At 35.2% G+C, this 24340-nt stretch overlaps 1 protein-coding gene across 13 annotated transcripts in view; it reads left to right on the forward strand.

Annotated features, from left to right (window-relative positions):
- CACNA2D1 (calcium voltage-gated channel auxiliary subunit alpha2delta 1) overlaps positions 1 to 24340 on the forward strand; it is a 524082-nt gene that overhangs the window by 481262 nt on the left and 18480 nt on the right. For all 13 annotated transcript variants that reach the window (XM_045166379.1, XM_045166383.1, XM_045166384.1 and 10 more), the window contains 14 exons: positions 7076 to 7173; positions 8323 to 8410; positions 9980 to 10042; positions 10711 to 10814; positions 13351 to 13437; positions 15234 to 15301; positions 15640 to 15678; positions 17343 to 17414; positions 17901 to 18053; positions 18139 to 18191; positions 19782 to 19837; positions 20205 to 20334; positions 22337 to 22446; positions 23565 to 23647. In XM_045166379.1, the coding sequence (XP_045022314.1) occupies positions 7076 to 7173; positions 8323 to 8410; positions 9980 to 10042; positions 10711 to 10814; positions 13351 to 13437; positions 15234 to 15301; positions 15640 to 15678; positions 17343 to 17414; positions 17901 to 18053; positions 18139 to 18191; positions 19782 to 19837; positions 20205 to 20334; positions 22337 to 22446; positions 23565 to 23647 (1204 nt within the window). The remainder of the gene's footprint in view (positions 1 to 7075; positions 7174 to 8322; positions 8411 to 9979; positions 10043 to 10710; positions 10815 to 13350; positions 13438 to 15233; positions 15302 to 15639; positions 15679 to 17342; positions 17415 to 17900; positions 18054 to 18138; positions 18192 to 19781; positions 19838 to 20204; positions 20335 to 22336; positions 22447 to 23564; positions 23648 to 24340) is intronic.

Genomic DNA, 24340 nt, shown 5'->3' on the forward strand with positions numbered 1-24340 from the left:
AATCCAAGATTATCCTTTATTTCTATTTCTTTCCTTAGTTTTTGATTCCCAGTCTCTAGCAGACACATGTAATAGTACATATCAACATAATTTCTCTTACCCTAGGCTAAATTATTGAATAAAATACATTCAGAAGCTTGTAGTATTCTCTTCTCTCATCTTTTCCTTCTTAAAGAAATTCCTTTCAGAAGGTTCCTAAAAATTGGTCTCAGTTATTCTTTCATTTTATTTCTGCATAAGCATATCTGAATTTTCTCTTCTTGAAAATAAGGAATATATATAAAACTTTTTCAGAAATCTGTATTAACAAAGCATATTCCTGCTTTGTAAGTGACTGCCCTGGAGCGGCTTTCTTGCTTGGATTTCCTTCAGTGTGGACACTGCTAATCCCATCTCTTTCGACACTTGCCTCCTCTTGCTTGTTGACACACTTTTCTAGGTTTCTCCCTCCCCAGCTGCATGCTCAGTCTATTCCATGAGCTTCCCTTCTTGTGCACATCACTCACATGAGCTGCTGGACCCTCTTATCTTCGTATTGTGCATCGATAGATACACCACAGACTCTCAAGTATTCTATGCTTTGGTTTGGGCTGACAGCTCCCACGTCTCCAGGATGATCATATCATCCAGAAACACAATAGATATAATATATAGTTTATTAACCTTACATTAGAAGATCAAACAGTATACCTATTTCTAGACTTCATGTATATCCTACCTATTTCAATATGAGACATTCATGTTTGTGAAACATGATGGGAATCTCTCTTCAAAGTGCTTCAAATTCATTATCTCCTGAACATTTGTCTTCTTTTGGGGGAGCTCTTCTTTCCATGTTGCCTCAGTAACAAAAATACTGTCCTCTCTAAATGCCATTCTTGAAAGCTGATAGATACAAAGAAAGGGAGCAAAGATGTCTAACTTCTGGTCAATCAATAAGTCTTGCCAAGCAGGATTTATCTTATGAGTATCCAGAACGTCTGTCAGACTCTGCTGCTTTTGTTCAGCCTGGTGTTTTCTCTCACCTAAACTAGTAAGGCTGCCTCCTAATTGATCTCCCTGCCTCCAGTATCTCTCCCTTACTTCCTATTTCTGTCTCCTTTTTGGAACTAGAGGGAATTTCTAAACTTTCCATAAAGTTTTGGTCCTCATCTGCTAAATACTAGCCAGTGGCTTCGCACTGTCCTCATGATGGTCTGTTCTGCACAGGATGGCTTTCAAACATCCTGTCACTAGATACCAGTTTACCAGTGTGGTACCCTGTGCTCTAAATCAGGGGCTGACAAACTGGCCTGGAGACTGGCTGCCTGTTTTAAATGTGAAATTTTACTGGAACATAGCCGTGGCCATTTGTTGAGGTACTGTCTCTGGTGGTGACCTGGACCTTTTTAGCCCACAGAACCTGAATCATTCAATCTCCTACCCTTTAAGAAGCAGTCTACCAACCTCTGCTTTAAAGTCCAGCCACACTAAACTTTTTTTAGTTCCTAAATGTGTTTTATCCTGCTTACATTAACCTTCTATTCTGGTTTGAACACACCCACCACCAGTCCTTTCCAGACTCCAATTTCATAGCTCCTCCACCTGGGAATTTCTTGCCTGTCCTCTCTGGATTAGACATCCTTGCTGACTGCCTCACAGAGTCCTATATTTCCCATACTAGAGCACTGGCCACATTTCACTTTACTTACTTTCCCCAGACGAGACATGATGGCATCTCTTTGGCTTACCATTCAATATTCAATATCACATCTGCTGCCTGGCACACAGTAGGGGCTTCGTAAATATTTGGTGACTGGAGAATCTATAAATATATGAAAAGTATTTTTAAAATCATGTTAATAATGCCTGCAATCTTACAAGCAATTTTTTGCTACAAGTAACTTTGAACAACTAAACTGCTGAAACTAGTAGAAGATGGAAAGCAGAATATTACTGTATAGCACAGAGATGAAATGGCATTGAGATACTGAGTGTGCTCTGTTGATGAGACTCTCCCTCCATCTCAGATCTGTGATTTTCTCTGGGTAGCTCCTTGACTCATTTCTCTTAATTTTTAAATAGCAGACCATGCAGATTGGCTTTTTCAACTTCCCTCTTAAACAAAGTAGAAAGCATGGTAAATGTCCAAGTTCTCCTAGAGAGGATGAATATATCTCTCAATCCCAATTTGTAGGCAATCGATTTTGTTTAATTCAGCAAAGATAAGCATATGGACCACTGCTGCAGCCTTAAGTATGTTCAGCATCATGGCTAGAAGAGTGGAATTTGCCTGTAAAATTTAGGGAAGGAGTAAGTACCAGAGAAAGAAAGACACATTGTAGCTTGTAGGATAAATCAATGAGTGCCTCCCTCAGTTAACATATTAAGCCTTTTACATGCTATGATTACATTTACCCCTCAAAAGAATATAATAAATTAGTATTATTATCCTATTTCACGGATTAAGAAACAGTTTTAGAGGTGGTAAATAATAAGGGATTTGAATCCATTTCCTTGCTACTCTATACTCTAAGGTATAAATATCTACACTGAATACGTAAATACTTAGGGAATTTCAAAAGAACATCCAGTACAGCTGAGCAAATATTTTTGTAGGGAACATTTCCTGGGAAAGTGGGCATTGAATGTATATTCAAAGATTTGTGGAAAATAAACTGATAAAATTTAAGAAAAAGAAAAAAAAAATGGTGAGGAAAGACAGACATTTATGTTACCCAGGATATCAGGCATATGTTTTTGTCACTGTTATTAATGGGGAACAGTGAAGCAAATTAGAGCAACACTATCAGAGTCTGTTTCCCAGATATTCATTGTCATGAATGTTACTCAGATTTCCTGCATCTTAGTTTCTTTACTAGCAAAATAGTGCTAACAATTATACCTGTCTTATAGAGTTTTTCGGAGAAGGCAATGGCACCCCACTCCAGTACTCTTGCCTGGAAAATCCCATGGATGGAGGAGCCTAGTGGGCTGCAGTCCCTGGGGTCGCAAAGAGTCCGACACGACTGAGCGACTTCACTTTCATGCATTGGAGAAGGAAATGGCAACCCACTCCAGTGTTCTTGCTTGGAGAATCCCAGGGACGGGGGAGCCTGGTGGGCTGCTGTCTATGGGGTCGCACAGAGTCGGACACAACTGAAGTGACTTAGCATTAGCATATAGAGTTTTTATAAGCTTTAAATGAGATAATACCACATGTAATATATACTTGTAAGTATATTACTTAAGTAATATATATTTAATATAGTTCTTGGTAAAAGATGAGCTCTAAATAAATATTAGTTATTATTTATGGTTCTAGTAGAGGTAGGAGGAGGAGGGAGTGCTATTTAACAAAGAATGTTAAAAAGCAGTTATTTTAAAATAATTTAAAGGCAAAAGCTTGCAATTTTTAGATGTAGAACCATTTCTGTTAATTCCTATATAATTATACTATTTGATCCTGATTAGTACTCAGTTTTAACATTTCCTTCAGTCTTAACACTACTGGAAAGGAAAGCATTGAGAATACAGATGCATGTAGCATTATTCCTCCCTTTATGAGAATTACCGTCAGAGGGATGAAACATGAAATAATTTTTCTATCTTTCTGGGGTAATCAGAAATAAGAAGGCACTTCAAAGATATGTTGGAATGAGAAAGAAATAAAAGTATGTGATCCCCAGTAGTTAAAGACTAATTTGTGATGTATGACCTATGTAAGTGAAATAGAATGAGAACAAGCAGTATTTTAGAAATAATTTGGCAAATTTCTAATACCAAAGATCTTTTAGTTTCAAAGTAATTTAAGTTACAAATTTCATTTGCTCGGAAACACAAAGTGAGCAAATGAGATCATTTTTAGCTTTCAGATTATGAAGGTATTTTCAGGAAATAGAAATTGGTCAAAACCCATCCAGAGGTTTCTCCATCTTGCTACTTAATCTTTTTTAGAAGAAAAAAAAAATCCTCAGAAAAATTATGATCCAAAGCATGTAGACTGGATCTCTCATAGGAAAACAGCATCGTAGAACGTTTACCAGCGAATTTTCCAACTCATCCTAAGGGGAAGTCAGCAATTGTGGTAACCGCAGTATGTTGCCTGTCACAGACTTGCCTGGGGTGGTTCCTCTGGAACAGGAAGTGGTGATTATCTGCAGTGTCAAGCTCCCAGCCATGTGCTAAACAATCGTTAGGCTAACAGGCAACTGATGTTGGTGCTGTCTGTTTAGCCACACATTCACACCTCAGATATTTAGTCAGGCTATTGCTGCTTATTGCCTGCTGCCTGGGGGTGACTTTCTGTTGTCCAGGATCATTCTTATTACTGGACAACTCATTCTTCTGACACAGTCAGCACTTTGTTTTCTCACATTTCTGTTGTGCAATTTTTTTTTTTTTACTTCTGCTTCTATCCTAATTCAGCTTCTCTCCTTAATGACAGCTCCAACACTTTCTCTGCTTGGCCATTAGAATACATCAACAAGTCAATAATATCTTGAGACTAGTTCAAAATTGGGTATAATCCAGCCAGTGAGGATAAAAACAAAAGCAAAACATTATGACATTGTCTAAATTAACTGCTCAGAACAGCCTTCTGTTGAGAGAGGTCGAACCTGCTTTTGGTTTGAAGCTTTGTGGGTGTAAAAGCTCATGAAGTAAAAGTTTAAAGCACATTGTATATTGTGTTAAAACACTAATTTGGGATCTGAAGACTGGCTTCACCTCTGGGCTTGACCATTTGCCAGTTAGGTGCCTTTGGATAAATCTTTTTACATCTTTACATCTCAGTTTCCTCACCATTGAAATATTAAATTATCTCCTGGTAAAGTTATTTTTAGAATTAAATGAGCAAAGATAATTTTAGAAATGCCTTTTAAATAATAACATGGAATTTTAAATGATTTTTATTAATAATTATTTTATTTAGTCTTTCTACAACATTTTACTTAATCCTTCTAAAATCTTGCCATCAGCTTCTAATTCTGTGAGATGCTACTTCAATATAATATAATAGTAGCCTTTTGACTTGCAGGCTAGTGTTATTTCCCAAAAAGCATAACACTGTGGGAAGAAGTCGATTTTAGCTCTCAAAAACTGAGTATTAATTATGAAAAATTTTTAAACCTTGCCTCCAAACTAAAATTTTCAATGAACCAAGAAGTTATGACATTCTGTTGCTCTCTGCTCCCTGAGGCTTTGTGTTTTAAATCATGGGCTTGCATCTGAAAATGTTTACTTTTTAATTGCATTTTTGTCTTGAATATTTGATTGTTTAGCTTGTTAGTTGTATTAACCTAGTTATTGTGATTGCAGTCTTCTTATATTTATGGGACCTTACATTTATTCTGCATTTTCAAAGCACTTAGAACAGCAGTTTTCATAGTATGAAGCCCAAACAATGGTTTCCAAACACTCTTTCCAAGAATTCACAAGGACAAAGCTATTTTCCTACCAGTGTTAAGTGGCATTTGTCTTTTTCATGATATTGGTATTTGCAGTGCTGTGCCAGTACAAAAGCAACAGTGAGCTGTTACCGCACTGGGAGTCAAGGCAGTTGCACCAAAGTGTACTGGTAGTCACTTCATCTTCAATGCAAGACACCCACATTGGGGAAAAAGCCAGTGTCACTTTAAAATATCCTTGAGCATGTATCTTTTAATACTCTGAATAAAGAAAATGGAAATTTACTGTATACTAGAGTAACTTGGCTGTCTCAAAAAAGAAAGAAAGAAAAGCACCTGTGTGATTGTTTGAATTGAGAGCTAAAATAGGAGTGTCTTGACTTTTTTCATGAAATGTTTTATTAGAAAGAAGGAATGACAGATGAAGTATGCTTATTCAGACTTGGGATGGCAGGCATTTTCTCAAAAATCCATTAAGTGAGCCTTTTACTTTGAAGAATACGACCGAAAGTAATTGTTCTCAATGACAAAATCTGAACTTTAAAACAAAAGTTAGAATTTTAGGAAAGTTATATTTATTACTATAAGCAGGACTGCTTTGCAGTAGTTATAGACTTATCTAATGAGATCAGTGATATAATTTATGAATGTGAATTTTCAGTAATTATAATGAAATGCATCATTGTTTGAAAGATCTACATTATTCACATTTTCCAAATAACCAATTTATGATGTGAGAAAATCATGGGTGGGTGAAAGAGTCACTCAAAATGTAAGATGGTGCATTGAATTTTAATATAACAGGGTAGAGAAGTTCATTGGTATTGTTTCAGATTCTGTATCACAAATTACAAAGCAAGAAATTACAAATAATCAAGTTATAGTGGTATTTTAAAGCATAGTGACAGTTACCTGAGAAGACAATTAAAATAATTCTCTCTTTTCCAACTGATTATTTTTATGAGGACATGTGCCAAACAGTCTTGCAGTCAATTGAATGCAGAGGCACGTTTGTCTTCTATTAAGTCAGGAGTTAACAGAAATTTGCAAATAAGCACATCAATGACACTTGTTTTTACTAGATTATTTTCTGAAAATTCAGTAATTTCTCATAAAAGTGCTATCATGCGATGGGTTTATTGAGATATTTAATAAATAAATGCTTTTTAATTTATTTTAATTTCTTGATGTTAATTTCTAATTGTAAATATTCAATAATAGCTCAATCAGTAAAGAATCTGCCTGCAGTGCAGGAGACCTGGATTCGATTCTTGGGTTGAGAAGATTCCCTGGAGAAGGAAGTGGCAACTCACTCCAGTATTCTTGACTGGAGAATCCCATGGACAGAGGAGCCTGGAGGGGTACAGTCCCTGGCATTGCAAGAGTCGGACATGGCTTAGTGACTTAACCACCAAACCCACAGGAATAACAGAAGTTAATTTTTATTGAGCACCTTTTGGTCCAGAGGTCAAAAGCTTAATATATATTATCTATACTCTTTAGCACTTAATGAAAAAATATTGTTCTATTATAGAGATGAGATGGAGATAACAATTCAACAGCTTACAAAATCATGTACTAACTAAAAAAATAAAAATAAAAAAATTGTTTCCACTACCTATGATTGCTATGAACATTTTTTTAAAGTTTTGAGTTTAACACCTAATATCCTAAAATATGTTTTTCAGAGATTACTGCAATGACCTTAAAATATCAGATAATAACACCGAATTTCTTTTAAATTTTAATGAGTTTATTGATAGGAAAACTCCAAACAACCCATCATGTAAGTATGGATTTATATGCAATCATTGTTTCACTGTGTTTATATTCAAAGTGGTCAAATCTTGGTTCAGTTCAGTTTGTTGCTATGCTGGTTTATTTATTTACTTTTTGAATTTTTAATCGTAAAATGAAACAATTTGACTCAATTTTTTGCATATATTAAAGAAATTTCATGCTATTATTAAGTAAACTTTAATTTTCAAAGCCAGATATTAAATACTTGCAAATGGTAAATAAGATAGGCTTACCTTTACTCCTCTCAAATTTGAGGAATTTAATTTGGAATGATCTTTTGAAGGTTTTTTTCATTGCATTGTTCTTGCTATATAGAGGAAAACACAACACAATTTTATCAAGTTATTTATATCCTCCAATTCATATAATGAGTTTTAATATGGATAGTATAAACACAAAACTAAATAAAGTTATAACACCTAATAATTTTCTCTCTTCTTGATATTCTATTTTTATCACAGTTAACTTTAATTTTAAAAAGTATGGATCTATAATTCTCCATTTTATGAAGTAAATCAAGTTGGAATAGATACATTTTACTAGTTAGTTTTTAACCATTTTATTTGTCTTTTAGATAAATTTGCATCATTTTACTATGAAACCTCATACAGATTTATGGATTCTTGGCTCTTAAAACATTTCAAAATCTTAACTATTCTTTTTTTCCTAAAAATACCCTAGTTATTAAAAGGTAATATCAGCAGAAAATGCAGAGATCATACGAAATGAGAGGAAGAACCATTTTTAGGCTTGGAACATAATGAAAATATAAAAAATTATGAAATTACTTGCAACATTGATTTATATATATATTATAGATTAAAATAATGGTCTCCTTTCCTAGAGTGAATTGAAATGAAGTCTATGAAATTATGATGCTTTGAAATCCCTGTTTTTTTGATAACATTTAGAAAATAACTGGCTTTTCCACTTCTAATATTATGTCCATATCCTGAAAAGTGGGAGGAAGAGGAATACACATGAAAATGCAGATAATTAATAAGGGTACATTTTTAAATTCATAGAAATATTACCCACTCTAAATTGCTTTGGAAACTTAAAATATACATTTGTTTCATTATTATCCTAATTAAACTATTTGGGTATAATTAAGCCTCTCCTTTTTCTGTGTTAGGCAACACAGACTTGATTAATAGAGTCTTGCTGGATGCAGGCTTTACAAATGAACTTGTCCAAAATTACTGGAGTAAGCAGAAAAACATGTAAGTATTTGTTCTTATTAATAAAAAGATATATATTCTGTATTTCAGTTTAGCAACTCTGGGAAATTTGGGGGAAATGGGCCTCATAAAATTAAAGTTTATTATCTTTAATAACAATTTCTCAAGAAAACCATTTTGCAGTTGTTGAATTTTTAGTATTGGGTGTGTGTCAGGATTAACATCAACCATTACTCAGCTTTACATATTTACACACCTCACTGTGAATAACCAAATTAAATTGATGTGCTTGCATGTGTCTCAGTGTTTGAGATAATATAGGATCTTTAATGAATGTTCAGTTAGCTTTCTAATAGTACTGCCCTACACCCAGACATGGAGAAGGCAATGGCAACCCACTCCAGTACTCTTGCCTGGAAAATCCCATGGACGGAAGAGCCTGGTACCCTGCAGTCCATGGAGTCGCGAAGAGTCCGACATGACTGAGCGACTTCATTTTCACTTTTCACTTTCATGCATTGGAGGAGGAAATGGCAACCCACTCCAGTGTTCTTGCCTGGAGAATCCCAGGGACGGCGGAGCCTGGTGGGCTGCTGTCTATGGGGTCGCACAGAGTCGGACACGACTGAAGCAACTTGGCAGCAGCAGTAGAACACCCAGTCAAGAAATTGAGAAATCTGATGATTGTTCTGTTCCAGTTTCTTCTCCACTCCATTTCTAATCAACCACCAAATGTTAAATAATTTTTTCTAAAACAGTTTCCTCTCTTCTTCATTCTCAAGGTTCTAATGTTTTTCCATTTCTAGGACATCACAGCAGGTGATTTTTCTGCCTTTAGTGCTTCTGATTTCTCTGCCCACAGCCCCGCCCCATCTATTCTCCATGTAACACAGACTTGCCAGAGTCTCACTTTTAAAACAGAGTCCTAATTTCAGGTTCATACATGAGCTGACCATTTTTCAGAAGCTTATACTTGGAATTTTACTTCCTACTGTTTCTCAGCTCGTGCCTTACGCTTTTGTGCACCAAACGCTACCACTCTTCACTAGCTTCCCCTCACATGTACTCATTGCTTCACATGTGGTGTCTTCCTGTCATCTCTGTTAAGTACCATTTTGTCTTCAAAATGCAGCTATATCATTGTTTCTTATGAAATGTCTTCCTTGAAGATCCTCTCTTTAACTATTTCTTAGACATTTTAACTGTTAAACTGTAGTGTGCATCTATTCATATATTTACCTTGGCTTGCTTTGTCTTCAGTTCAGTTCTGTCACTCAGTCGTGTCTGACTCTTTGCGACCCCATGAACCGCAGCATGCCAGGCTTCCCTGTCCATCACCAACTCCCGGAGTCCACCCAAACCCATGTCCATTGAGTTGGTGATACCATCCAACCATCTCATCCTCCGTCATCCCCTTCTCCTCCTACCCTCAAACTTTCCCAGCATCAGGATCTTTTCAAATGAGTCAGCTCTTCTCATCAGGTGGCCAAAGTATTGGAGTTTCAGCTTCATCTTAGGAACCCATTTTATTTCTCTTTGTACCACCAACATCTAAATATCGTACAAAGACTCAGTTGAACGAAACTTTGCTTCTTCTGTCTTCTGTTTCAGCAAGGGAGTGAAAGCACGATTTGTTGTGACTGATGGTGGGATTACCAGAGTTTATCCGAAAGAGTAAGTTCAAATAACATCTGTAAAAGTTAGTACATTACAGAGGACTTCTCCAAGGATCTGTGCATTACTGTATTAGGAAGCTATTCTTCAGAGAAACTGATCACTATTAAATTAGAGTTTATTTAAAGTACTTAATTATTAAAAAACTCCATTCTTGAAAAACATGCTATGATTCAATTGTATTTTTCCTCGTCACCTATATTACAAAATTTAAGAAGTTTTAAAAGAGATTTTTCTCTTTGTAGACATAACTAACCTGGTTAAATGAACATAATGTTATTATGAGTATGACTATTGGCAATATTTGCATAGCACTTCATTATTTTCACTCATGTATGGATTTTATCTGTGTTTATCTTCAGAAGAGTCCATAAAGTGGGCTCTGTAGGCTTTTTAATATTAATTGACTTACTAACTGACTTGTCCTCAATTACCTGGCTAGTAAACGTCAGAGTAAAACTTGGAGTCAGCTTTTTCTGCTCCTTAATTTAACTCTGTGCTGATCTATTGCTTAGTAATGAATGTCATTTACACCATCAATTACCACTAACTTCCTTACACGTACCAGAGATGCAGACATATCTGTAAAGTTCAGTGATGTCCACAAATGGAAAAGTAAGTTATCACATAGATTAAAGAATAAAAATGATGAGCCACTTCCTCCTTAGGGCTGGAGAAAATTGGCAAGAAAACCCAGAAACATATGAGGACAGCTTCTATAAAAGAAGTCTAGATAACGATAACTATGTTTTCACCGCTCCCTACTTTAACAGTAAGTACTACTTTAACAATTCATTCATCTCAATTCCCCTTTTTAAAATAAATTATTGCTACTACCTGCTTTCCTACCAAACAATATATATTATGATAGTTGCTCAGATCAATCATTATTAATTATATACCATATGCATGACACTGGAAAGACTGAAGTATCCATTTAGTTGAAGAAGTAAAATACATCTACAGGAAATCAGCCAGCCAGTAATGTGAATACAGCATATCTACAGGCATGCACGGTACAGTGAAACAGATGTAGATAATCCCTAATTTCACAAACTGAAAATACACTGAAGAATGTTTAGTGAATTTTTAAAAATGTAATTAATCAGTTTACTCTGCTTTAATCAGTATTAGTTGCATAATATTTGTACAAATTATTACTAGTCTATATTTTAAAAATATTCTATTGGGCTGTTTCCCTAAAACTTTCTATTTTTTTTTTAATTTTATTTTATTTTTAAACTTTACATAATTGTATTAGTTTTGCCAAATATCAAAATGAATCCACCACAGGTATACATGTGTTCCCCATCCTGAACCCTCCTCCCTCCCCATACCAGCCCTCTGGGTCGTCCCAGTGCACCAGCCCCAAGCATCCAGTATCGTGCATTGAACCTGGACTGGCAACTCGTTTCATACATGATATTATACATGTTTCAATGCCATTCTCCCAAATCTTCCCACCCTCTCCCTCTCCCACAGAGTCCATAAGACTGTTCTATACACCAGTGTCTCTTTTGCTGTCTCGTACACAGGGTTATTGTTACCATCTTTCTAAATTCCATATATATGCGTTAGTATACTGTATTGGTGTTTTTCTTTCTGGCTTACTTCACTCTGTATAATAGGCTCCAGTTTCATCCACCTCATTAGAACTGATTCAAATGTATTCTTTTTAATGGCTGAGTAATACTCCATTGTGTGTATGTACCATAGCTTTCTTATCCATTCATCTGCTGATGGATATCTAGGTTGCTTCCATGTCCTGGCTATTATAAACAGTGCTGCAATGAACATTGGGGTACACGTGTCTCTTTCCCTTCTGGTTTCCTCAGTGTGTATGCCCAGCAGTGGGATTGCTGGATCATAAGGCAGTTCTATTTCCAGTTTTTTAAGGAATCTCCACACTGTTTTCCATAGTGGCTGTACTAGTTTGCATTCCCACCAACAGTGTAAGAAGGTTCCTTTTTCTCCACACGCTCTCCAGCATTTATTGCTTGTAGACTTTTGGATCGCAGCCTTTCTGACTGGTGTGAAATGGTACCTCATAGTGGTTTTGATTTGCATTTCTCTGATAATGAGTGATGTTGAGCATCTTTTCATGTGTTTGTTAGCCATCTGTATGTCTTCTTTGGAGAAATGTCTGTTTAGTTCTTTGGCCCATTTTTTGATTGGGTCATTTATTTTTCTGGAGTTGAGCTGTAGGAGTTGCTTGTATATTCTCGAGATTAGTTGTTTGTCAGTTGCTTCATTTGCTATTATCTTCTCCCATTCTGAAGGCTGTCTTTTCACCTTGCTAATAGTTTCCTTTGATGTGCAGAAGCTTTTAAGGTTAATTAGGTCCCATTTGTTTATTTTTGCTTTTATTTCCAATATTCTGGGAGGCGGGTCATAGAGGATCCTGCTGTGATGTATGTCAGAGAGTGTTTTGCCTATGTTCTCCTCTAGGAGTTTTATAGTTTCTGGTCTTACGTTTAGATCTTTAATCCATTTTGAGTTTATTTTTGTGTATGGTGTTAGAAAGTGTTCTAGTTTCATTCTTTTACAAGTGGTTGACCAGATTTCCCAGCACCACTTGTTAAAGAGATTGTCTTTAATCCATTGTATATTCTTGCCTCCTTTGTCAAAGATAAGGTGTCCATATGTGCGTGGGTTTATCTCTGGGCTTTCTATTTTGTTCCATTGATCTATATTTCTGTCTTTGTGCCAGTACCATACTCTCTTGATAACTGTGGCTTTGTAGTAGAGCCTGAAGTCAGGTAGGTTGATTCCTCCAGTTCCATTCTTCTTTCTCAAGATCGCTTTGGCTGTTCGAGGTTTTTTGTATTTCCATACAAATTGTGAAATTATTTCCTTCAGCCTTTCTAGAGGTTGGGCTTATTACCATCATTTGTACAAATGGTGAAACTGAAGTTCAGGGAATTTCAGTTTTTTCCAGGGACATGTATCTTTTACAGCAGTTTCATGAATCTAAGATCAATCTTTCTGCTTCATTTCAATAGCCTCCTCATTATTTTTATAGGTATAATAAACCAGAGATTTGGTGTGCATCCTTTAACTTGTGAGAGTGATGCAGCCAAACTAATAAGTCCCATTCCAAAGTCAATTAATGCAACCAATTCATGGACACTCCAATTAGCCTGGTATAAAAAGGAAGAAAAGGGAAGAGGAGACCACCCATTCCTTGATAACATATCTATGCTAGAATATTTAAGCAAAATACTGTTTTCCTATATATATTAAAAGAAATATAATATTATTTGATTTAGATAGAGTGGTTTGTTTTCCTTTTTTTTCCTTTCTTTTAGAAAGTGGACCTGGTGCTTATGAATCAGGCATTATGGTAAGCAAAGCTGTAGAAATTTACATCCAAGGAAAACTTCTTAAACCTGCAGGTAAGCATATATACTATCCACATACACAGGACTGAAATTAAATGTGACCTACTGTTTCTAATATCAACTGGCAGTACTTATCAGGAAGGCTATCAGTAAGCTTCAACCAAAATACAGTCAAAGACATCCGAGTGTGAAAAAGAAAATGAGACACAGTTACCTATGAGATTGGGGATAAAATTAAATTGATACTATAAAGAGTTGACAAATTTTTGAAAGAAGTGTGTATATGTTTATACACCGTTGACACAAATTTATGGAGTCAGTTTTATACTATATATCAAAATTCTAAATGTTTGACTGATGTAGCAATCTCACTTTAGAAATCTAACCTATTAAGTATTTCAAATATATAAAAGTAGAGGGAATTCCTTGGCAGTCCATTGGTTAGGACTTCACGCTTCCACTGCACAGGGCACGGGTCTGATCCCTGGATGGGAAACTAAGATCTCACATGCCATGTAGCAGAGTAGATATCGCCAAGGATGTAAATGTCTGTGATATTTTAAACATTAAAAGTTGTTTACATCATTGAGAAAGATAAATTATGTCATATCTATATTATATATCTGTTAAAAAGTAGGAATCTTTTTTAAAAGCTTAGAATAAAGAATATGAAATATTTGGTAAACTAAGTCAAACAAATGCAAAAGTTCTTAAAACTGAGCATTAGTGGGAGTTAGAAGTGGGCTAGAGTAAACAGATAAATAAAAGTTAAGGAAAAAAAGTATTATGTAAATCAGTGTTGTTCGAATTCTATAAAGGGTTTGCTGCTGCTGCTAAGTCACTTCAGTCATGTCCGACTCTGTGTGACCCCATAGACGGCAGCCCACCAGGCTTCCCCGTCCTGGGGATTCTCCAGGCAAGAACACTGGAGTGGGTTGCCATTTCCTTCTCCAATGCATGAAAGGGAGAAGTGAAAGGGAAGTCGCTCAGTCGCGTCCAACTCTTAGGGACCCCATGGACTGCAGCCCACCAGGCTCCTCCGTCCATGGGATTTTCCAGGCAAGAGTACTGGAGTGGGGTGCCATTGCCTTCTCTGATACAGGGTTTAGAGAGGCCATATTGAAAAAGCAGATAAATCCCTTTCTGCTCCTGAGGGCAGTTTTAGCCCTCATTGGTTCAACTACATGGATTCACTCTGTCGCTCATGCAGTGACCAGCTCATTTGCTCCTTCCTGCATTCTCACAGTTGCTTATTTACTCATCCCGTCTTACTCTTTCAGTCTCTCATTCACGTGCCCTTTCCCACCCACTCACCTACCTACTCATCTGCTCATTTATCCACACTTTAGCAAACATTTCTTCAGCAACTACTGCATGCGCTGGTTAGGTGAGGGAAGCCCCTTCAAGCTCACCCTTCAAATGACTGCATATTTATAAATCTATTCCTGACACTATCAATTTTTAAGCTTATTGTATTAATTGGCAAGGTTGTAGAAAATGAACTATGAATATAAAGAAGTTTATGTAATAGTGTAAGAGCTATTAATATTACTTCTTAATGAAAACCTCAAGAAATATATTTCTAATTTTAACATTATATTCAATGTAATGCTATTTTATAAATTACCTAAATTATCATATAGCAAAATATATATCTAGCTAATTAAATGTGTAACCTTTTACATAAATTTGAATCAGCATTTCTCAGTGTATCTGCAATTAAATGGATGTTCTGGTTTTTTTACATTTGCCTCCTTAGGAATTTTCAAATGTGAGAGTAAAGATAAGTGAGAATTATGGCTACATTTCTTTAAAATTTTGTGTTAATTTTTCTTTACGTGGTTTTTCAGTTGTTGGAATTAAAATTGATGTAAATTCCTGGATAGAGAATTTCACCAAAACATCAATCAGGGATCCGGTAAGATTTTTTTTTTAATTCCTATGCTACATTTACTAGTCTCAAAAAATCAAATACAGTGGCAAAATCAACTTTTAATGCTACTACACTGAAGATAATTATGAATTCCTATTTTTTTCAGAGATTTTTTTGTTTGTTTAGTCAACCAATATTAAAAATATTATTAATGTAAGAGTTTAAAATGCCCATTTAAATATTTATTGATATTCTCTAATTTATAAATGTAAAACTAATGATTAGACTATCATTTAATCTTTTATGGTAATAATTAAAATGATATAATTAAAATCCAGTTATTAAGAAAATGTGAGGTGATAATTATACTTTCTGTCTTTCAGTGTGCCGGTCCAGTTTGTGACTGTAAAAGAAACAGTGATGTAAGAAAACTCTTTAAAATGGAATTTTTAAATACAACTTTTTGTGGTACTCTTTCTAAGACTAATGGTACAAAAATGCAGGAAGTTTTCATCAGATACCAAAATAATATTGTATGGAATGGTAAACTTATTCACTGATGAGAATTTGAATTATATGCTTTCAATTCCTAAATTTAGAAGCATTTAAAAATATTCATTTAAAAGCTATATCAATATGAACTATATTCTCTTTGGACCCAATTGTATTAGATTCTTTTGCACATATTTATTTCGGCTTTGTTTCTGACCATGGTTTCTAACTGAAACATACTTATTATCAATGCAGTCTTCCCTTATCTTTTGCATTTTATCTGAATATTTTTGTGCTGTATTATAGTGGTGAGAAAGTTTCTTTTAACTGAACCTTAGAATTGTAAAAAAGTTTTACTTGCCTGGATTGGATTCTATCACTTCCATTTGTGTTTGAGAAATTGAAAAAGCTAATATGAACCTTTTGTTTCCAGTTTAACATGTTGTACGAATGATACTAGATAAGTTATGCCTCTCCTCAATAAGGATGAATTCCCCTATTTTCTTTTTTTATTTTATTTTTAAACTTTACAAAATTGTATTAGTTTTGCCAAATATCAAAATGAATCCGCCACAGGTATACATGTGTTCCCCACCCTGAACCCTCCTCCCTCCTCCCTCCCCATACCATCCCTCTGGGTCGTCCCAGTGCACTAGCCCCAAGCATCCAGTATCGTGCATTGAACCTGGACTGGCAACTCATTTCATACATGATATTTTACATGTTTCAATGCCATTCTCCCAAATCTTCCCACCCTCTCCCTCTCCCACAAATGTTTCCAAGGGAAGCAGGAGTTTCGTATCGTTTTATCACTCATAAATCTTGAGAAGCCATAGCCAGTAACGTTCATTGTACATAGACTATGTATCAGCTGTTTTTAGAGCAAGTTTTAGCAAGCTTCTTCCATATTAGGAAAACAGAATGTATTATGTCCTGAACTCTGAAAACAATGCTTTTAATTGTAATTTAATACAGTAAAACTATTAAATTGATTGATATATTTAAGCATAATTTAAACTGGGAACATTTTAGGACATATGATTATTTTTCCTTAAAGGCCTTTTTTCCCCTTGATTCTTGCTTTTACATCCCAAATTACCCAAATATTTTTAATATAAAACAATTATAAATAACCTCATGGTGTTGCTTTTTCTTTTTAAGTCTGTGATGGATAGTGCCCCAAATGGATTTTTTTAAATGTCTTTCTTGTCAAAATCTTAATTACGTGTTTAAATATAATAATAAAAAGTAATGATACATTATTAAATATTTGATTTATCCAGTTTCCTGGTTCATTAAGATGACCACAGAGTGGCAATAGGATTTTTTCTGATTTGTTCTTATGTATTGTTCAGACTTGAGTTGACAATTTTAATGGCTGGATGGTGGTGGAATTTCAAGCCCTGATGGTTTGATACCAATCTATGCATACCCTTATTTCATCAGAATCTCCTGAGCACATACCTTCAAGATAAGATATAGTTATTTAAGCTTTTCTCCTATTTTTATTGTTATAATCATCTACATAAAATGGAGTCATAATGTAATTTAACCTTCCTTAAAAATGTATTAACTGCTGTTTTTATTTTGATAGGTAATGGACTGTGTTATTCTAGATGATGGTGGGTTCCTTTTGATGGCAAATCATGATGATTATACTAACCAGGTATGTACTTAAAGTGGGAAGGGGTAGAGTTTCCAAAGTGTGTTTCCCTGATCAACATTATGAAACTCCTCCACACCACTATAAAAATTGATAACCAAAGTGTTTAATGTAATAGAAACCATAAAAAAATACATCCTAAAAATAGTTTTCCTTTTACTTGTTAGTTTTACTTTCTGGTATTGTTTCTGTTACAACTTATTTGGTAAAGATTTTAACATGATATGAACTGTTTTATTTGTGATCTCAGGAATTTAGAAAAATTTCACATATTAGTCTGTTGATAATATGATTCTTAATACAAACTGGTTTGAAACAGATGAAAACACCTAATCTCATGGGAGTTCTTTCAAAGTGTCATATACTCATTTATTACTTGCTTTTGTTTTTAAGCTCCTCAGTGGTTTTAGTTCAGTTTCTTTGTACTGATTCAAGTGTTAATAAAGTTTCAAATGTGAGCCAAATAGTAATTATTTTTTTCTGTACCAGATTGGAAGATTTTTTGGAGAGATTGATCCAAGTTTGATGAGACACCTGATTAATATATCAGTTTATGCTTATAACAAGTCTTATGATTATCAGTCGGTGTGTGAGCCAGGAGCTGCACCAAAACAAGGAGCAGGGCATCGCTCAGCATACGTGGTCAGTAATATCCACTCGGCTTCCCATTGTGTCAGAGGGACACTCGGGGCTCATTAGTGTAATACTGTCTTATCCTGTTTTATAGCCATCAATAGCCGACATATTACACATTGGCTGGTGGGCCACTGCTGCTGCCTGGTAAGTCCAAATTTTAGTTTTATGGGTAATGAGAAAAAAGTGTTGTAAAATAGGAAAGAATTTGATGAAAATACAGACATGTAGATAATTATTACGGGAACTACATTTATTTCCTACAGCACATATTGTTAACAGTCATAAGTATTTTTTTCTTAAATGATCAGTGTAAAACCATTACAGTTATTCAGCTTTTTCTATGAAAATAGTTTTATTAAACTTCAGCCTCTTCACGGGATTCTTTTATCTGTGGATCTGTTGAAATTCTTTTTACTGGTATTTTGTGTTCATATTGTACTCAGTCCTTAAATTGTAGGCATCACATTGATCTACAGAAATTTACTAGTTATTGTCTTAAATACCCACGTTAAATGTCTTCATCCATCAGATTCATGATATGATGACTTCTCTTTCTACTTCTTCACTTTTCATACAAAGGCTGGCCTCATTTTAGAGGCATCATATTCCTGAAATGGATCTAATTCTTTTCACTGGTTCTACCCTTCCTCCCATTTCCCCTCCACCTATATCCTGCCACCAATGAAAAGAAGACATTTAAATTGCTTATTGAGGCACTGTGGAAAGTCTGGAAGATCAAATTTGTCATTGTTTGGGTCTGGTCAGTCAAGTAACTAATCCTCCTATGATGTCTGGGTCCATTCCCTCCCTTCCTCCGTGTTCCTCTTTTGTATCATTACCCAGCTGTATTGTGTAAGTTTTGTTCAATGTAGATTAATACATAACGTTCACTTGATTTTGAGGCTTTCCCAGCTAAAATTAAATGATTATGCCATTTTATTAAAGTAGCAAAGATTTTAGATTAAAAATCTGATTTCTTAAAAATTATGAAAAATGGAAAAATGGTACTTTCTGTTGTCAAATGCTATTTTAGATAGGCTGTACAAAGTCAATCTCATAGTCATCCTGAAATACTTGTTTTTATGCTATTTTCTGGCCAGAAAATCCCTCCTCCTCAACTTCCCTTCTCCCCACTTTTGTTTTAACTAAACTCAGTTCCAAATGAGTTTTTACCAGTATTTGGCTCAATTGTCATTTATTGTAAAACTGAAATGTGCCAAATGTCCTATATTTAAAGGTATATTTTATTTCATGAATGCCACATTATGCATTTTATTTTATGCCACCTTACGTAAACAGTTAATAAACCCATGGTACACAGTCATTTTTGTTTGTTTTGTGGTGTTTTTTCCCTACCATAATACAGCTTCAAAATTGAAAATAAGGATAAAATCTTGAATGTCAAAACTATGCACTAAAATGATGACATTCTCCCTAGAGTTATCACTTCTCCTCACTCAGATTTTATATTAAGTGTCTTCACACATTATGTGTCCCTCACAGGGTCCTGAAGACAACTGACTTCATGACTTCTTTTACAGAAAGAAATTTACAATGTCTTATATAATTTAAAAACACTTCTATAAAAATGCTTGCAAATTCTCAGTTTTTCCAGAAAGATGAAAAAAGAAATATGTGTATGTGTACATGCAAAAATACTCTGGTGTTTATGATATAATTTATAAAATGAAACACCTAGCTTTTTATCAATAGTTTTTTGCATTTAAAATTTAGGTCTATTCTACAGCAGTTTCTCTTGAGTTTGACCTTTCCACGACTTCTTGAGGCAGGTATGTAATGGCTCAGATGCTATCATAATAACTTAAAATGTTCTTTTTGGGTGTGCTGAGTGTGTGTGTGTGTGAGAGAGAGATCGACCATTTAACACTTTCGTAGGTTAAATTCTTTTTGTCACAACTTTCCTAATGCCTTAGAAACATTCCTAGGTCACATTGATTTCTGTTTTGCAGCTGTTATATATTCCAATTCATTTATTCTAATGAGAGTTAATGGGTACCTTTAGGAGCTGCCACTGTACCTCATGGAGTAACTAGCCAATTATGGTGCCTGCCCTTATACTGATTGATTTGTTTTGCTCTTTGAGAAATGGAGGCTCTGGGAGACCCCTCATAATAATGGTCTTTGTTTTCCCCACAGTTGAGATGGAAGATGATGACTTTACAGCCTCTCTGTCAAAGCAGAGTTGCATTACTGAACAAACCCAGTATTTTTTCGATAACGATAGTAAATCATTTAGTGGTGTATTAGATTGTGGAAACTGTTCCAGGTAATTCGTTTCTTCAATTCTGGACTAGTCTTGCTTCCCTAAGAAATTGTACTCACTTGTATAATCATTACAGAAAATAACAGATTGTCATTTGAATATGAGAGAGATGAGTAACTACTTTACATTGAAAACACTGCAGATCTTCAGTTTCTCTGAAGGTTTTTAATGTTAATTCTGACTTCGATAAGTTGTAATTCCTTCAACTTATTTTAGCAATTGTGTAATCAAGAAAATTACGCCCACTTTTAGGCAGAATATAAAGGAATTTGTATTTTGTCTAAAAGAATCCATATTAAATTTTTTCTAATGTAGAGCTATTTTCAGAAATGATACTAATTTTGATTAGAATTATACTTACTAAACAGATTAACAGACATATCCTTGGGTAGGAAATTGTTTTAGTTGTAGTATTCACTTATCTTTGATTTGAAACTGAAAAAACTAAGAACATATTTCCTGAAGTCAAGGTCAGTGTTGGTCATCACGGTCCGTAAAACACTTTGAAAAATTCTTGGAAGAAATGGAAAATTTTATTTTATTTGTATTGATAGAAAGAACGAATGGCAGGGTGGAGATTTTTGAAGTTTCAAGAGGAAAGGGATAATCTATGTCACAGTATCCCTGAGAACAGAGCAGGAAGGCACATGGAATATTTTGTTTTTAGTAACTGAGGACAGCTTTTTCTAGAAGAAATGTTAACAGAGAGAAGAGGAAATATGAGGAGGTGAGGTAATCTGAGCAGGTGACAGGGCAGGAACAGTTGGTTGCTGGGGAATTTGGAAAAGAAGTTTATAACAGGTTTTTTTTTTTTTTTTAAGTATTTTCAGGAAGGGGTTAACTGCAACGAGCACAAATTTTTAATCGATGTGGTCAGTATGATTTTATGACTTACTTACTTTATTAAACCTCCATGTCCTACGAGGAGGTGGAGGGTACGCAGAGGAGAGGAAAGGGGTGGAGTCCGGCATGTAATCAGCAAAAAGCAGACCATCTTGTTTAGAGATTAGCATATCATGACCTCACTTTCAGAAAATAGAACTGTGGCAAGTTAAGTGGATTTATCAGTTTAGTAGTCTTCGGTCTTTCATTAATTGATGTCCAAGAGTAGCAATGTATACTTTAAAAATGACTAAGTTAAACTGTGATGTAAAGACCACTATAATAAGTTGAACCACGGTTACTTTTGATTTGCTCTATGCTTGTGTCCCAACTTAAATAGGTTAAGAAAAAAAGAAAACCCCGCTTCCTTGAAAAATCAATTACTCTTTAACAACAGACCTACATTTTTATTGTGAAAGGTAGAAACAGCTTAAGATGTGGGAAAAAAACACTACATGGAATTCAAAGCCCTTAATTCTGTCTAGACCTGTGTTGTCCTAATTCAGTAGTAACCAGCCACAGATGGCAATTTCTGTCATCTAGTCATTAGTCATTGCAACTAATTAATATTACAGTTTTGTACCTCAGCAACACTAGTCACCATTTCGGGTGCTCAATATAGCATCCTGTGGCAAGCGTTTGTCTACCATATTGGTTAAAGTGGACGGCATTTCTGTCTTCCCAGAAGGTTTGTTTAACAGCCTGATCTAGACCTCAGCCTGGCATGAGCTTGGGCAAATGCTGAGTCATTTTATACTCCTAGTTTCCTTCACTGTAAAATAAGGCACCTCTGGGACATTTTCAGTGATTAAATACCACACTTCCTTAAACATGTAAACTAAAACATTTCTTACAACTCTAAACAACAGAGTGGTACTTATTTTGCATTTGGTTTATCGCTTAAGAAACATCTCCTGTTGGAATTTTTTAGTATTTGTTTGAGAGACAATATGTCCATGTTAATCTTTCTCTTCAAAACGCATTCTCATTCAGTTTTACTGCTTGTGCATGTGATGCTTTGTTTCAAAAGTCTTGTTTTCTTTTCTTTTTACTATGTAACAGTCTTTGAAAACTGTTTTTTTCTCAAATGACATTTTCTCTAATCTTTTATAATATTCTACAGAATCTTCCACGTAGAAAAACTTATGAACACCAACTTAATATTCATAATGGTTGAGAGCAAAGGAACTTGTCCGTGTGACACACGGCTGCTCATACAAGCAGAGCAGACTTGTATCCTTTCACACTGGAGAGGTTTGGAATGAAAATTCCATCTTAAAGCCATGCATTTTTAACCATATCACATTGTTCGTGCCCAGAAAGAGAAAAATACCACAGAGGGCTGAGATCACCTCACAGAGGCAGCACGGACCCGTCACACAAAATTTCATTTAGATGTCAAGACTCATGATGCTACACATGCACTCAGAGAAGGCGAGAGGCTTCTCACTTGCACAGTGAGTCTTTGTGGAGAGAGCAATGCAGATTCCCAAGGGCCTCAGAAAATGGCTAGAGAGCACCAGGGAATGCCTGGCTTGGGGTTTGGTGGTGGTTGGGAGGATGCTGGGTTTCTGCCAGTGCTCCCTGGGGCTTGTTGGCCCAAACTTCCACACGGTGCCAGATGAGGGAGTACTCTGTCTTCCCTGTCAGCTCGCCCAGGTATAGGACAGAAGGGAAAAAAGGTCTGCTGTGCCTTGAAAGCTGTCAACAGCCAGTCATCATTAATGGCGTTGAATGTGGTCTGTACCCACAATGGAATATTACTCAGCCTTTGAAAGAAGGTAAGTCCTGTCACATGCTACAACTGCGACGGCAGCAATGCTAAAAATGCTTCTGCGGGTAAATATGCTAAATAGCAATGCAGTGACTAGTCAAGCATTACAGGCCGAATTTTGGTAGACTGCCTCTGGTTTTTGCTGTTTCTGGGAAGATAGTCCTCCCGTATGTTATGTTTGGAACTCACGTTTATTACTAGAATTAGTTTCTATCTTGCTGAATAGGAGGCACCAAGGTCCTCCGTTATGGTCTTATGTGAATGACTCTGTCTTATAGGTGCGTCATGTGCACATTTCAACCACTTAGATTCTACAAATATTTACAGAGTACTTTCTTGTGCCAGCAACCGTGCTGTGTACAGTACAGATAAAAAGTTGATCTCTTCACTCAGTCCCTAGGCTAACAAAAGAAAATTTGTGGCAGTTTAGTTCCTTAAATCCTATAGTAGTGTATGGCACTAGAATAATGTCATAGGTTTCTCCTGCTTGCTTTGAGAAATAAATATATGGCATTGTATTTTTTCAGTTCTGTGGGGGGGAAAAAGTAACTTCATATCCCTTAACAAGTTTTTTTAGCTGATGGTCCAGATCCTTGTGATATGGTGAAGCAACCCAGATACCGAAAAGGGCCTGATGTCTGCTTTGATAACAATGCTTTGGTAAGTGTGTCCAAAGAATTTCAGGGGACAAATTACAGTTTTAATTCCAACATAATGTCTTAACCATAGTATTTCTCATTAACATGACATACTTGCTGGTATATAGATTTTTTCATTTCAGTATTTTTTCATGGTTAGCATAAGCTTAACAGTTGCTTCTTCTATCTATCTGTCCTTTCCACAGAAATTGTACTTTCAAACACAATGCCAGTTTACTAATGTTCCAAGATCATAAATCTAATGATTTTAAAGGCTTTCTAATAAATAGTAACTGACAGTAAATGTTACTAATAGTATATGAGTTGCCTACCTCCATTTATACTCCAATCTTGAAGATATGTTTTTATTATAGTATTTTATTAATTTCTTTAGTCTTCATTCAGTATATTTAAAAACTTGTTAAATCGCTGTCGTCCCCTTATTTTGTAATTCTACTTTTTTAATTGGTTTGTAATTCTATCACCTATTAGCTTTGTATTACTTTTCTTAATTACTTTTTATATTGTTTGAAATTAGACTAGGTTAGTAACACAGGATTAAGTTGATAAAATTTTACACACCATATTTAATGTATGTTATCTGAGATGAGTAGTCCTTTTCCTATAGGTTAGCTGTCTTCCTTTCCTAAGCACTATCCAGACTACTGTATATATAAGTAGCTTTATACTTTTCAAATCCCATATAAAAGGTGCT

The sequence above is a fragment of the Bubalus bubalis genome, chromosome 8 (assembly GCF_019923935.1).
Source record: "Bubalus bubalis isolate 160015118507 breed Murrah chromosome 8, NDDB_SH_1, whole genome shotgun sequence".
Taxonomy (NCBI): domain Eukaryota; kingdom Metazoa; phylum Chordata; class Mammalia; order Artiodactyla; family Bovidae; genus Bubalus; species Bubalus bubalis.